The sequence below is a fragment of the Microtus pennsylvanicus genome, chromosome 6 (assembly GCF_037038515.1).
Source record: "Microtus pennsylvanicus isolate mMicPen1 chromosome 6, mMicPen1.hap1, whole genome shotgun sequence".
NCBI lineage: Eukaryota > Metazoa > Chordata > Mammalia > Rodentia > Cricetidae > Microtus > Microtus pennsylvanicus.
The window spans coordinates 26,892,134-26,908,405 of NC_134584.1; the positions used below are offsets into that span (position 1 = coordinate 26,892,134).

At 40.7% G+C, this 16,272-nt stretch overlaps 2 protein-coding genes across 7 annotated transcripts in view; both read right to left on the minus strand.

The window, feature by feature from the left end:
- The window catches only part of Agxt2 (alanine--glyoxylate aminotransferase 2), a 42,083-nt gene extending 31,526 nt beyond the window's left edge, over positions 1–10,557 (minus strand). For 4 of the 5 annotated variants that reach the window (XM_075977809.1, XM_075977810.1, XM_075977808.1 and 1 more), the window contains exons 1-2: positions 10,456–10,557; positions 1,326–1,414 (exon numbers count right to left, since the gene is read on the minus strand). In XM_075977809.1, coding sequence (XP_075833924.1) covers positions 1,326–1,414; positions 10,456–10,540 — 174 coding nt within the window. In that variant the 5' untranslated portion in view covers positions 10,541–10,557. The remainder of the gene's footprint in view (positions 1–1,325; positions 1,415–10,455) is intronic. The other variant, XM_075977806.1, reaches the window with a different exon arrangement.
- A 3,618-nt stretch (positions 10,558–14,175) lies between these two features.
- Positions 14,176–16,272, minus strand: part of Prlr (prolactin receptor) — a 167,481-nt gene continuing 165,384 nt past the window's right edge. For both annotated transcript variants that reach the window (XM_075975894.1, XM_075975897.1), the window contains one exon: positions 14,176–14,864. In XM_075975894.1, coding sequence (XP_075832009.1) covers positions 14,772–14,864 — 93 coding nt within the window. In that variant the 3' untranslated portion in view covers positions 14,176–14,771. The remainder of the gene's footprint in view (positions 14,865–16,272) is intronic.

The window sequence follows — 16,272 nt, forward strand, 5'->3', positions numbered from 1 at the left end:
AAAGATGTCCTCCGAGAGTTTAAGTCTCGTCTGGTTCACATAGGGAGTTTCAAAGTAGCCAGGACTGCATAGAGAGACACTGTCTCAAAAAACCAAATCCCAGAAAAACAAAAACACAAACACAAACACAAACAAAAGCAACTTAAGGAAAGTTTATTCGGGGTTATGGTTCAGGCTGTCATGCAGGAAAGTCATTGTGGTAGAAAATTGACAGAGCTGGTCCCATTCTACCCATAACCAAGCCGTAGAACAATGGATGCATGCGTTCAGCCAGCTTTCTCCTAAGCTCCAGGGATGTTCCCACTCACAGTTACGATGGGATTTTTCCACCACAGTTAATGTTAGAGGGATAATTCCCCCAGGCACACAAGAGTGCCATTCTCAGGTGATTTTAGACTCTATCAAGGTGACAATAGTAACCATCACGCCTATGCTTTCTTTTTGTGGAGAGCTCCCGATTGTTGACTTTAAAATTTAGGTCCAACAAATATGATGTAGAATAAAAGGACTGCTGAGTGTGTGAGAGAGAGGGAGGAAAGGAGACAGACAGAGTGGGAGAAATTGTTATTAATCTGACAACAGGAAAACAACTATACTTTTTGGTGGGGAGGACCTAAGGAAGTTCACTCTACTTGAGTGATATGAACACATCTGTGCTCTTTTTCCCTATCTCTCTCTGTGTATCATCCTGTAATAGTCCTTGTGATGGAGGAAGGTCATTGGCTAATAAAGGAACTGCATTGGCCCATTTTATTGGTTAGAACATAGGTAGGTGGAGTAAACAGAATGGAGTGCTGGGAGGAAGAGGAAGTGAGCTCAGACTTCACAGCTCTCCTCTCCGGAGCAGACGCCTCAGAGAGACGCCATGCCCCAGCTCCGACCCAGGATGGACTTAGGCTAGAATCTTCCCGGTAAGACCGGTGCTCACAGATTATTAGAGATGGGTTGATCGGGATATCAGAATTAGCCAGTAAGGGCTAGAGCTAAAGGGCCAAGCAGTGTTTAAATGAATACAGTTTGTGTGTTGTTATTTCGGGCATAAGCTGACCAGGCAGCCAGGTTGCTGGGGACGCACCGCTCCCCTTATTACTACATCCTTGCTTGTGCTTTCTGGCTCACATATGCTTAACAACTCACGTGTAGCTAGTAAATAGTGTAAGGAGGTTTCAGATACTCCCTAGAACTTTTAAAGACTAGGATAGCTAGGATAAAGCTGTTGACTTACAAAGCAGGGTTATCTGTGGGTCCTTTTTGGGCAACAACTTTGGAAGTCTTGGGAACTTCCGAGGGAGACCTTTCTTCTTTTCTGGAAACCTGAGTCTTACCTGGTATGGTTCAGGTGAGAAGTCACTTGATGGCATGCTGGGCTTTGTATGAAGAGTGAGCCTGGATCCGGATATCCAGGAAGCACCTACTGAAATGAAGTGAGTTAGGATCTCTTTGTATCAATCACTTATGGTTACCCTAATCAATTAGGCAGTTTTATATAATAAAATCACATTAATTTTGATTTTAACAGTTGGGTATCTTAATAATGGATTTTATGGGAGAAAAATGATTAAATCCAGTACAAAAAGATAAGGAAGATAAGGAAGCAGCATTTCCTCCCACAGGCCCTGTCACAAGCTTAGAGAACTCAGTTCAAGCCAACCCTACTTCTTATTGACTAAAACTGTATCATCAGATGGCAAAGCAGCCTGTGGGGGATGTCCATCCACGTTGTTTTCTAAGCTCTGAGTTGCTTACTGCCTGAAATCCATTGTGTGGTCCAGTGCCTGAAACCTGGGTGACTCTCCATACATGAAATTACATACATTTCATTCATGAAATTACAATCTCCATACATACATTGCTATTGACTATTCTAGTAGGGAACAAGCAGAAATGGCCATTAGGTGATGGGCTGTACTAATACCTGCAAACAGGTCTGTCAGACACCCCCTCTCCTGAGGAAAGGGCCACCAACCTAAGACTGTGGAAAAGGGAGAAAGGTTGAGAAGGAAGAATCATTAAATGCTTAGAGTTAGCAGAGACGTCTAGACTGGGAAGGGGTACTGAAATTCTTATGTGGAAGCTAGAGGTGTTCTGTTCACCTTGGTGTTCGAGTTCCCCATGCTAGTTAGGAGAGCAAGCATGAAACCACAAACCGTCAGCTCCCAGTCTAGAAGTCTTTCTTTGCTCACCCTTTCTTGACAGTACGGACGTTGATCTCCCCTTTAAGTGGGAAGCTACAACGCAGTTAGAGGCCATCAGAGAGCATAGTTAGAGTTTTTATAAGAACCCTTGGAAAAGAATGTTCCTCATTCGGAAGGTTCGGGGTCAGTTTTCAGGTAACTTCATAGTTGGAAAGAATAGAGGAAGTGAAGCCTCTGGCACAGCTTGAAGCTTTGAATGCGTGGAGGAGATGCTGGTGTTTGTGTGCCTGTGAAGTCAGCCTCGAGAAACTCAACGTACAATGTGTTTCTGAACGAAGCAGGGATGTAATAACAGCACGTATTTTTTTTCAAAATCCCATTCATTTTTTTTTCAGCTCCAAACAATCACTAACATCATGAATTTGCTCTTCCTTTAAAGCTAAGCTGGCTTTTGGTTACCCATGCACAAGAATGACAGGAAAAGGCAGCTTAAATTTTCTGAGAATTTCATGAAAGCTTTTCATTGTGTATCTCTGTGCTAGTCACTCTCCTGAAATGGAGAAAAAATAAGAGTGTTTCTGAGAATTCAAAATCCCTTTATTCCAGCAGTCTTATGTTCTGTATCTGTAAAATTGGAGTTGCCCAATGAGGAAGCTGAGAGTTCATTGACTATGTAGATGTAAGAATTAGGAGAGAGAGAGAGAACAGGAAGAGGGATGATGGAAGAGACTTGACAAAGAAAAGCTGTGATTTTCAACAGCCAAGGTAGACTCAGTCAGCAGAGGGACGAGCGCATAAATGGTGAAGGAAGCGTTCTAAGTGAGATCCATAAACACATGAGAGAGAAAAGGAAAAAGAGACAGAGGAAGATAAGGACGTAAAGAAGTAAGGTAGAGAGGTAATCAAGCAAACTGAAGGAAGAAAAGAATTATTCTATAAGCGAATTACATAATACATAATACTCGGAAAACCCTTCTTGACACATTACCCCTGTCAAGAAGCAAGCTTCACAAGTCAAAATTAAAATCAATGGATAAAAATAAATCAAATCCCGTATTTCTTAGAAAAATGGAAATCAATATGTCTCCAGAAATACCTGCATGCATTCCTTGTGTAAAAGAGCCATTGTATTGAGTGAGCTGTGAGAGTCAGACATTGATCTAGTTTTTCATTGGTTCTAGTATATGTGTACACATATGTAAACATGTGTGTTTGTCTGTCTGTGTGTGTGTGTATGTGTGTGTGTGTGTGCATAAGACTGGGTGTGAGGAGGGTTGGGTTAAAGTTGCTGAATTCCAAGTCTTCTGTGAATTGGTGTTCTTATGAATTTGAATTTTTATGTGTCTGTTTGTTGTTTTACTTATCTGACTTTGTCTTTTTAGACTAAACACAGAAGGCAGCTCCGATTTTCACCCACTTCATCTCACACAGATGACTCCAGACATTAAATGGAATTGAATTTGGAGAAAAATGCCACACATATAATAAAGAACAACTGGGCAATTAGATTTAAGTTCCCAGTTATCTAATTTTCAGAGTTCTACAGCAGACAAATTGCTTTGTTTTCTTTCTTCAAAATTCACAATATTAAAAAGGGAAAAACTAGCTGGGTGGTGGTGGCGCACACCTTTAATCGCAGCACTCAGGAGGCAGAGGCAGGTGGATCTCTGTGAGTTCAAGGTCAGCTTGGTCTACAAAGTGAGGTCCAGGACAGACAGGGCTGGTACACAAAGAAACCTTGTCTGGAGAAACCAAAACAAACAAACAAACAAACAAACAACCAAAAAAAAAACAATCTATAGGGCAAGACAGTGAGAGAAATAAATCTTTTACAGGTATTTGAGAGTTCTCAGAGAATCCCTTTTCTCCTGAAGTCTGTTTTCAACTGAGGAGGAGTGTTTATCAGCAATCTTCACCCTTGATGTTAAGTAGAGGGTTATGAGAGCTTGGCAACGCAGAATGCACTCCGTGAGGTGTGACTCATTCAGATACAATTTGTGTCTTATTTCTGCAGAGCATCTTCTAGGTTCCTTTGTACACAAACATCCCATTTCCTGTCTGTTCTGCTATTCAGGATAGACACTGAGTTAGGAAAGGGAGATCTTTCGTTCATCCACCGATGCACTGAGGTAGTAGTGACAGACCGAGAGACTATCCGCCAAGGAAGCCTACTGCTGCTACACTGAGATCTGGAGGTGCAAGGGACCAGGGCTGGTCAGAGAAGAAAATGTTCTGTTTTATTCTTTTTCTCCCTCTCTCATTTGTTCTCTCTCCACTGGAGTGGCTGCTGTCACACTGCAGAGTGGTCTCCTTGTCCTTCTTTCACTCTCTACAGCAGGAAGACCTGGTTCTTTTCTGTTCTTTGCTACTCGATCCTCCACGAGACCGCGACACCGGTTTCTCTGCCTTGTTGTGTGTGCTGAGAGGATAACTAAGGCTAGATATGCACCTCTCACAGGCAAGGCCATTGCGAGAAGGTTCCTTCTGGCATTCACGTCTCCTGCTGGCTCAGCTTTTCTCTTTTTTCATGCCCAATTCTATTTATTACCTTCTGGGAACTGTTTCGGACTCCCTTCTGCCATAGCCTTTCAACCTAGTCTTTTGCTGAAGTAAAACAGAGGCAGTCACTGTTGATTGTGCTCATGCAAGGACTCTACTTGATTTGGGGGCTGGTGTACAGTCCTCTTTGGATGGGACTTCTCTGAGACAAGCTTACCATTCAAGTAAGGGCCCTGATAATCAGGATAACTTTACTTATTCATTTTCTTTGAGAAGTCTTTCCAGGAGTGTAATGTTGGGGGCACATTTCTCAGTGGGTAATGGACATTGTTCCTGAGCACCCTTCCTTTGTGTGAGAGAAAATGTGTCAAAAACAGCACATTGGCACACAATTTCCATCTAACCTTAAAATGATATGAAGATTGGAACCTTAATGAATAGAAAAGATGCAGCTTTAAGATATTTTCCACTCTTGCTCTTGTGACCTGCCTGAGAAAAACCCAGCCAAATTTCCAGCACAGGTGGGGGAGGTTATTTCCTCCAAAGCTCCACCTCAATTGGAGGAGATATTGGCAGTTGACAGTTGCTGAGTGAGAGAGAATTACTATTTGATTTGAGGCCTCTAGTAAGGTTTTCATGACATAATGGACGGCCACATTCCTATGTACACATGGATAACACTAACTGAATTCAGTGTTGTTAAAAACAACAAAAAATAAAAAGAGGTTTTTGGGGGAGAATGTGGTGTGGTCAACTGGGGGAGTGGGATTAAGGTAATGGTGGATGAATGTGATTAATATATATGGAATAAATGTATGGAACTTTCAAAGAACAAAAATATTAAAAAATATATCTACTCTATATTGAAAATGAATTATTTCCATAACTATATATGTATCTTTAAACCAGAATGACAATATGAATCAAGGTGGGCAAGGCTAAGTAATTTCCATGTACCAATTTCACACAATAAATACACAGATATTGTAGGAGATTTATGACTTACTTTATGGTTTTACACATCAAAAACACTTAAAACATATAACTGCTTTATTTATCCAAATGTCCCACTTTACTTTTCCATAACTGTTTTCTTTATTCTTTTATGATATTTTAGTTGTTTGTTTGTTCATTCCTGTCTCACCTGTAAGATATACAAAGATGGGCTTTGCTTGTTCATTGTGACTATGTCTGTAACACTAGAACCTACTTACTTAGTAGATACCCAAAAACTTTGAATATTTTGCACATACTACATATGCATGAAGAGTGTTCAATATATGTATAGGATGAACAAACACAAGCACACACATATGTACATGGTAAGCAAGTAGACAAAGGGACTTCAAGAGTATTTGGAAGGTTAGGGAAAGAGTAGGGATTAAAAGCTATGTGGTAAGATTTTGCTCCATAGTTTTCTTGATATAACTCTATGTAGGGTTCCAATCTGGAAATGACTATACGGTATCACCTCTCTTAAGTCAAATTGGCTAGTATCAAAAGCTAAGCAAAACAACAAACAAATGTTGTTGAAGCTGTAGGGAAGCACTGTTTTGGTCAATGGCTTAGTAGAATAAAACCAGGCAAGAAATATGAACATATTTATATATGTGAACAAATATATATATATATAAATATATTTATATATATATATATATATATATATATATATATATATATATATATATATATAGAGAGAGAGAGAGAGAGAGAGAGAGAGAGTAGGTAGAGTTAGGAGACACCATGTAGCTACCAAAGGAGAAAGATGCCAGAACATTACCGGTAAGACACAGCCTTGTGATGATACGCAGATAATATAAATGTATTGATTTAAGATGTAAAATCTACCTAGGAATATGCCTGAGCCATTGGCCAAACAGTGTTGTAATTAAAATAGTTTCTGTGTGATTATTTTGGTCTGAGCAGCTAGGAAATGCAAGTGTAGTCTCTGTTTACAAATGGTACCTAAACATTTGGCTCCCACTGAGCAGTTTCAGAGGCAGTGAATGGACCTCATCATGTTGGACTGGGCGGAGCCAAAAGGTGAAGCAGCGTTAGTCCTAGCCACACAGCTTAACATTTTAAGAAGCAGTCCTGGTCAGAAAAGGATTACAGATATACAATAAAGACAAATTCAGATGAAAGCCTTCTAAATGGATCATAGCTGTTTCAGCCAATGGCTTAGCATAATAAATCCAAGCAGAAAATCTGAACAAAGATATATAGAGTAGGCAGAGTCAAGGAGACACCATGTAGCTGTGGAAGGGGAAAGATGCCAAAACATTGCCAGTAAGCCACAGCCTTGTGGCAATACATAGATGAGTAGAAATGTGTCAATTTAAGAGCTATCTAAGAATACACCTGAGCCATTGGCCAAGCAGTGTTGTAATTAATATAGTTTCTGTGTGATTATTCAGGTCTGGGCGACTGGGAAATGAAAGTGCAGTCATCGCTTACAAGGGAAAGAGTAGGGATTAAAAGTTATGTGTCATGAGTTGGTAAGATTACTGCTCCATAATTTTCTTGATAGAACTCTCTGTAGGGTTCCAATGAATTGATTAAGACTTCCAAACAGGAACTGGAAATGACTATGTGGTATCACCTCTCTTCAGTCAAATTGACTAGTACCAAAAAGGCAAATTAAGCAAAACAATAAACAAATATTGTTGAGGCTGTAGAGAAAAGGGCATTTTTATGTAGCATTATTTGTAATGTAAATTAGTATAGCTGTTATGGTGCAAAGCATGAAGATTCCTCAGAAACTTAAAGATGAATCTACCACATGGCTTAGCTGTCCCATTTCTTGTTTTACACCTAAAGGAAACCAAACCAGTATATTTCGTGCTTAGGTTTATTGTAGCACTATTCCCTGTAGACAAGACATGGAATCAAAGAGCTGTCTAGATGGATGAACAAATAGAATGACTAAGCAAAGATAATGTGGTAAATATGCATAATAACATACTATTCCGCCATGAAAAGAGCCAAATCCTGTTATTTGCAGAAAAATTATTGGAACTGAGAGGCATCATACTAAATAACACATTAGCAAAGCAAAAAGAAAGACTTCAAATTCTTTATATATGAAAGCTAAAATAGTTTGTATCAAAGAAGAAGAGTGTACAAGAGTGATTGCTAGAGTCTGGAAGGATATAAGGAATGATAACTAAATGAGTCCCTAGGACTGATCTGAGTGTTCTGTGGGTTGCCAGAGTTTCAGAGACCTGTCATATTTTTTACAAGAACTAGAAGAGAGGAGGCGTCTTAGCTACTATTCTATTGCTATGAAGAGGCACATGACCAAGGCAACTCTTTAAAAAAAATCATTTAATTGGGGGCCTGCTTTCAGTTTCAGAGAGTTAGTCCATGATCAATCATAGCAGGAAGCAGATAGGCATGGGGCTGGGGCAGTAGCTGAGAGCTTTCTATCCTACTCCACAGGAGCAGGCAGAGAGAGTGACACTGGACCTAGCATGGGGCTTTTGAAACCTTAGAGCACACTCCTGGTGACACACCTTCTCCCGCAAGTTCACACCTTCTTGTCCTTCCCAAGCAGTTCCATTCCCTAGTGACTAAGTATTCAAATATCTGAGCCAATGGGGACCATCTTCATCCAAACTACCACAGGCTCCAGAAACAAAAACTCATAAGGAAGCGGTAATGCTAATCATCCTGACTTGATCATGACACATTAGTTACAAATACCACATTACTCCACTGTATTCTAAAAACATGCATAATTATTGTGTCAAATAAAAATGAAAAGTTTAAAAGTTACAAAAGAAAGCAAATAGGACAAAAAGCTTTCTAGGCACTGCCTCACCTGCTGCCACCCTTAACCCCGCTCCACCACCCTAAAGCTTTGGTTGGAGAAAAAGGAACTTGAAGGCATTTTCTCTCACTTTATCAGTAACTAGTAATTTCAGTGTAGTTTCCCCCGACACTGAGTTAATGTATAATTTATCCCTGTCTGAGAAGTGGAATTAAAATATTGGAAAGGGCAATGAAACTAGTATGGTATAACTTCTGAGTTTAGAGCCAGATATAGCTGGCTTTAAATGAAGTTGGCATTTACATGTTTCTGACTTTGATCATATTTCTTTTTAAAATTTGTTCTAATTTTTAGGCTTCCTTATTTTATGTGTGTTTTTTCCCTGGATGTATGTTTGTGCCCCATGTTCATATCTGGTGCTCACAGAAATCAGGATAAATGATTGGATCTCTTGAAACCTGAGTTACAGATAGTTATACGCAGCCATGGATGCTGGCAACTGAACCTGGGTCTTTTATAAAAAGAGCAACAAGTACTCTTAACTACTGAAACAACTCTTCCACTCCTGATCACATTTATAATTTATTTATTTTTGTAATTTGTCTCCTCATGTATGGGACAATACAATAGGACTCAGTTGCAAGTTTAACTGAAGATGAAAAAAAAATACTGTTTGAAGCATTAGGGCTGAATTGGGCTAGGGAAATAGCATAGTTACTAAAGTGCTTACCATGCAAGCACAAGGACTAGAATTTGAACCTCAGAACCCATATAAAAAAGTTGGGTGTTAGGGCACACACTTTTCATTGCTGGGGAAGCATAGACAGATGGATCCATGAGGCTTGTTGGTTAGCCAGCCTTAGCTTACTCAGTAAGCTCCCAACCAATAAGAAGTCCTGTCTCAAAAAACAAAACAAAATGACCACCACCAAACAAAACAAAAACAAATAAACAAGCAACAAGAAAACCCCACCAAGTTGGACATCATCTGAAGAACAACATCTACGATTGTCTACTGGCCCCCACGTATATGCACACAGATGTGCACATGCACGTATAAACAAGTGTGCACCGCCACATGCACCCGCACAAACACACACACACACATTAAAAAAAGCATCGGGTATACATTGTTTTACAAAATTGTGAGGTACGGAGGAAGTGGGAACAGAAGAGGAAAGGAGAGAAAATGGAAAGCTATGGATAAAATAAAGTTGATCATAATGCAGGAAGGAAAAGGGTCCTCTATACCATGTATAGCAGGTAGTCATAGGTTTTCATCATGGTACATAAATATGTAAACAGAAGGCTGTTTTAGCTTATGTGTTTAGAAAGGGAATCAATGAGTATGTTGTGAGGGTGGAGGGAACACATCCATGTGAAGATTATGGGTATATGGAAATAAATTATAAAGATTCCTACATCTGGCTGCCTCAGATCTCCTCAACTTTCTCGTTCCTGCTGCAGAGAGAGGAGACTATGAGCAGAAGGGGATAGTCCAGTTAGTTTAGTCCTGGCCTGGATGATTGTGGGAAAATAACTCAAGTGTGCAGTTATTTCTCTCTGTCTCTCCCTCACACTCTCCCTCCTCCCCTCTTTTCATCCCCTCTCTGTCGTGTGTGTGTGTGTGTGTGTGTGTGTGTTTGGCAACCTTACCTCCTATATGCATGAGAACACCTATGTCTTTCAAAATAATAATTTCAGCACTCTATCTATTGAATATAATACCTTATTTTGACTTATTTTCCTTTGATTTCTTCTTTATATCAAAGTAGAGATAGACAGTTTTAAAATCTGAGTTGTGTATTGCTAGATTTTATTGTTCATTAATTTCATTTCAGGACAAATGAGCATCATGATGAAATACTGACTTAAATGAAAGGCCTAGGTCAGCAAGGCTCAGAACCATCGGCAGTTACAGGCTTATTTCTAAAACCCCAAGTCATCACCCAGCTCTAAGGGTTTCGATTCTAGGCAACAGACTCCAGAGTTCAGGCTTTTCCCCTCTGTTGACCCTCTGCCAACCCATGTCCCCTGGTTTCCACTCACAGCTCGAGGATGGACACATCTGGAGGCTTCTGAGAGAGGTCTCCAGGTAGAAGGCTTTCGGCAGATTTCTCCAGGCTAGAGCCATCTTGTTCCAGGCAGGAAGCAAACTCCAAAATCTTGTGGAAGCAGGTCAGTGGGAGGAGGGGCTCTAAATGCTGGCTGACCTGCTGGACTTTGCTATTAGAAGAGGAGGAGGAGGCTTTAGCAAGGGAACTGTCGACTGGTGACTGTATGCGGACTTAGGTAAATCCCCAGAGCCAGACTGTGTTAGAAACAGTGTCTTAAATAGAAGAATGAAGAAAAGAGAAAAGAAGGGTGGTAAAGGGAACTTGGAGCAAAGGAAAGGGAAAGGAAGATAAGGGAGAGAGAAGGGGGATTGAAAAAAAAAGACAAAATAAAGTTCTCCTGGGCTCATTTTTAAACCTGTATTCCACCAGAATGAGTTCAGTAACTAGAAGGGCAATAACAGAGTTAGTTTGGCTATAAAATGTTTATATACAAAACTGGGTTGGTATCAGGAACACGTGGGCACCAAAGAAATCTGCAGGCACTCAAGTGAAGCAAGCACAAGAGAGAGCTTACATTTGCTTCAGGTGGAATGGGTCTAGTCAGACAATTGTAATCTAGATGCTAGACACAGAGCTTCAGGGTTTGGTGTTTTCCTTGCTGGGTTTCTGTGTCCAGTCTTTTCTTGCAATGCCTCTATACTTACTTCCCTTTTGAGGCAGGAATGCTCACTATATGCCACTGCACATTTTAGGCATCAAATTGCTTATTGTTAAGAGATTGTCTGAATCACAGACGAAATTGGTGGGTTTTGAGCAGTGTTAGAAGGTAGCAGAAGTGGTGTCTTGAAGGCAAGGCCTCACTCTTTTGAAGTTTGACCAGACTGAATTTGGATTATGAAGAGCTATGAGCCTAAGGGGACTAAAGGTGGTAGATTATGATTCCCATGGGAAATACCTCCCAAACAGGCCCAAGTATTTAAATTCTTGGTACTTAGCGGTGACCCTGGGGAGATTATGAAACCTTTATCTATGGAGCCTTATTACTTATGACCAAGATGATGAAGGTTGATTCTACTTCTCACCCAAGCTCTCCTGTTTGTTGGTTTGTAGCACTTAATAACCAATTATCCCATGCCCTACTGGCACAGACAAAGTTGGTCCCATCTCCATGCATGTCTTCTTCACCACGATGGACTGTACTCTCTTAGACCCGCATCAAAACAAATCCTTTCCATCCATGGTTGCTTCTGTCAGGATTTCTATCACAATGATGGGAAAGTGACAGAGTAGGGAGAAACGACCAGGATTTGTTTGAAGAGGTCAAGGATTGAGAAACTGGGGGTGTCGATACGAAAGACAGAAGGAGACGCAGCATAAAGAAATGAGGAAACTGTTTTAGTTGGCTGTACTATTCATCCCTGTATTCTACTGATCTGGGGGATCAAGTTCAGAAGAACACAATTTTAAGGGCAGTCATGGTTATATCATGAGTTCAAGACTAGTCCGGCAACTTAGTGAGGCTTGTTTCATAATTAACTATAAAAGGGGGCTTGGGATGTAGCTTGTCTGGCATATTCATGGATCTGGGTCAAACCCAGCATTACAAAAAATAAATAAATAAAAAATGGAGTAGCAGAGAAAAGATATGAACTACAAGGAAAGAGACATTCATTGTGAAAAACTGAGTATTGAATAGCTACAACAAGTCCTGGATTTGCTTAATACTTTCTGTTGTTTGAATGAGTTGGCAGTTGTGGAGTGAGTGTGATATATTTTCATAATATTTTAAATTTCTTATTCATCAGTCCTTCTACCTTCTAACTTTAAGCCCCACAAACAACTATTTAATGTATTTATAGACCTTTTGGGCATGTATACTGTTTTGGATGAATGCATTTTCATGTCACACACACACACACACACACACACACACTTGATTTTTTGAGACACTGTTTCTCTGTGAACTGTCCTGGACCTCACTTTGTAGACCAGGCTGTCCTTGAACTCACAGAGATCCTCCTGCCTTTGCCTCTGCCTCCTAAGAGCTGGGATTAAAGATACGTGCTGCCACCACCCAGCTGTGACATTTATTTTTAATATTAATCATATTATTGCTGTTAGTTGTTGTACTGAGGGTCAAACCCAGGGACTTGGAGCAGGCTACACAAAAGACCCACCACTTAGCTACTACATACTTAGCTTAAATGCATTTTTGATTTCTATATATGTACAAAGTGTGCAATATTTTTTCTTTATTTCCATTCAGGAACATACTTATGTTTCAACCAGCTGGTTATGAGACCATCTCTCCCAGGTTTCCACCGTTTAAGAGTGCGTGTCCATGTGGTTTTTAGAGCAGTACCTGCAGGAGGGGCAGCGACAAATGCGATTAACTTAGAGAGGGAAAAGAGGTGGGTTCGGTGGATTCCATCTTGCAGAAAGTGCTGTGCCGAGAATCCTCCATTCTTGTCCTCCCGCTGAGTGTTCAGGGAGAAATATGTACACAGAGAAAGCACACCGTGGTCAGCAAGAAAATCTTTATTAAAAGAGAAGATGTCCTCACGAAGGTAAGAGAGGATTAACCCGGCAGACCAAGGAGGCTGACCCGAGGGCTTTATCTGCCTTAACCTTTCTTCTTTATGCTATTTCTCTCGAATTTGTAGGTGTAGAATCTTTTCTCTTTCTCAATTGTTTTCTCAGAATTGTTTTGAACTAGATATTGTTGATTTTTTTTTCTTGAATTTTCTTCCCATTCTTGTCTGTTATATGACCCTACAAACCCAAGGTAAAGATAATCAAACTATTTTGGAGGGTATCTTCATTTCTCTTTTTAAAATGCTGACAATTTTTATTTATGTACCAAGTATGTGCAGGGCCCCGTGGAGGTCAGAAGAGGGTGCTGGATCCCTCGAAGCTGGAATTAAAGATAATTGTGTATTGTTGTTCTGTGTGGGTGCTGGGGACTGAACTCTGGTCTTCTGGAATAACAGCAAACATTCTCAATCCCTGGGCCATCTTTCTAGCCTGAGAGGGTATCTTATCATGGGAGGTGAGGCCAGAGTCTCTTACCAAGATTCAGAGGCAGGCCAGCTGCTGTGTGTGAGAACCATCTTGTGTATCTCTTTTTGGCCTTTCCCCCCACCCTCCACACTTTCCCCCCAGCTCTATTTCTTATGTATAACTGACTCCTAACAAAAAGGCAATTGATTTGGACGTATCTTTCAACAACATCAAAGAAATGACTGTTTATCCCTAGTGCCTGCAGGTAGCAATGGGACAAGGTGACGGCGACACAATTGCTATGAGTTGAAGATAAATTCTAATTTCCTGCTGGGATCCCAGCCTCTCGCTCATATGTTCTGAGGGCTGTAGGGCACATCTGTGTGATGTGGCTCATCAAGCAATGCAGGATAATACATCAGTGAGGGCAGTGGACAGACATAGAGCCTCTCTCTTCAGCTCAGAGTCTGTCATGTGTGCTGTCAGACTGTGGGCATTAGGTGTTGGTTTCCCCAGAGTCTGCCTTGTGCCTCCAGCTTTTCTGCATTATCAATTTTACCTTTGGGAACTACAGTCTCCATGACTGGAATTCTATTCTTTTGGGGGGGTATTGTACAATTTGAGGTTTTGTTAAGGCACCCAACATGAGGAACTTTCTAGAGTGGGAAGCAAAATAGTTCATTTTGAATAATCTTTGGAGAAGTGAGTGGCTATTTGTTTATTTAAAGGTGTGATTATTCCGATGATCACAAAACGTGTTTTCTTAAGCAGACAGACAAGCAAAGAGACACTCAAGCCCAGAAAAGCATGAAGGCAGTGGGAGGCAGAGAACCTCCCACTAGTCACCCCCAGTGGTTGCTTTCATCTCTGGGTCATACAGCAGGATGACCAGTCACAGTTAGAAGTTACTCTTTGAGATGGCTGATAGCAGGAAAGCGCTGATATTTCAGAAGCGACCAAAGAGAATGTTAAAAGAAAAGAGACAGAGACACAGATGGACAGAGACGGAGAAAGACACAGAGAGAAAGAGACAGAGACGTAGAGAGAGACACAGACAGATATCACCATGTGAAACAGGAAGAAACACGATGGCAGAAAGCAGAGACTGAGTTAAAAGAAAGCAAGCGAGTTGTTGAGAAAACACAATTAATATAGATCTCGTTACTGAGCACATTTACAGTCTAACCAGGCCGGTGTCCTGGAGACTGTACAGATTATTGGCACTGGGAAAATTCTGTCTTGTTCTCAGCATTTGGTCACAGTGGTGGTGGAACCCATTTTGAGAGGCTCTCATCTGAGTCTTCAGTTTCAGGAGTCAAGCATCCCTGCATTGTCCAGTTTATGGAATCGTCCAGGAAGGGCCAGGCGCCGATCCACCTTGTATTTGCTTGGAGAGCCAGTCTAATTACAGGAGAGAGACCGAGTCAGAACCATGGGAGGCTCCTTTCAGTGGGAAGTTAGTAGGAGTCACAGGGCAGACCGCTTTTCATTTCATTTTCAGTGATTCATCAATCAGCGTTGTTAACTACCAGAGCACCACAGAGGGAAATGAGTGACAGCAAGTGATTATCTATGGGAGCTGAGTTAACTAAAACTCAGAGACCCAAAGGATGGAAGATGGAAGTGTTCTATAGGCATTGGTTGCTACATCCGTATGTGGCTTCCCTGCCACAAGAGCGGTTAGATGTGGTGAAAACTTGGGATAATTGGCCAAAGACTTGTAGTTCACCCCATCTTGTTCTGAGAAACTGGATATTTGAGAGTAACTGTAGCTGCCTCTGCCCACAAACCACACCAAGATGTACAAATTCAAATGCAGAAATACAAGGATTATGATAAACAAGGTAACGTGACTCTTTGAAAGAGTAAAAAAATTCACAATAATTGATTTTAATGATAGCAAAGTGGGCAAAATTTTAGCCCCAGTGGAAAAGAATGATTGATAAGAAGCACCAACAAATTCAAAGAAGACGTAAATTAATTCCCAAACAAATGAATAGAATATGAATAAACTACTGGGAAAAACGAGGGCAATCATGCACAAGGAAGACTTCAACAAAGGACCAGAAAGTAAGAACAAACAAATTGAAGTGCCAAAAGTGAGAAGTTGGATAAACTAGATAAAAACTCAGTTAAATCTTCACCATTCCAGTGGATCAACTGGAGGGTAGACTACCAGAGCTCGAAGACAGAGAAATATAAGTATTCAGATGATAATAAAGAACATAAGGAAAGTAAAAACAGATACTGCCAGACTTCTGAGGCACCCCTAAAATGTTAAATTTATGATTTAGAGAAAGAGAAGGAGAAGCAGGGGAGTAAGTACAAACTAAAGAAACAGGACACAATTTAAGTCATAGAAAAGAATTTCCCAGATCCTAGGAAAGAACTGCACATCTGGGTACAAGAGGCTACGAGAACCCTAGACACATGGGTTTCTATGCAACATGGTGCTGTCTTGAAGCTTTCCACAGCTTTCCCTTCTTGTGTGCTTAGTGTTTTAACTATAACACAACATAGCTCTTCTCCCATTCCTGTCCATCCTTATTTGTGGCTCTCAAAGTCTTCACAACCTTGAGACTATGGGAAAGATTGAATCTCATTAGATGAGTAGACAAGTCAACAAAGATAAGAAAGGGCCAAATACCACAAACGAGTCAGCAAATGGAAGGTATTAGTACATATCTTCCAGTTCTCACTGATGTTAATGGTATCAAGTATCCAATTAAAAGACCCAGACTAGTCTACCTGTTACCCATCCCCCCAAACACAACAAAATGATTTGATTGCTGCTTCCTATGTGCACACC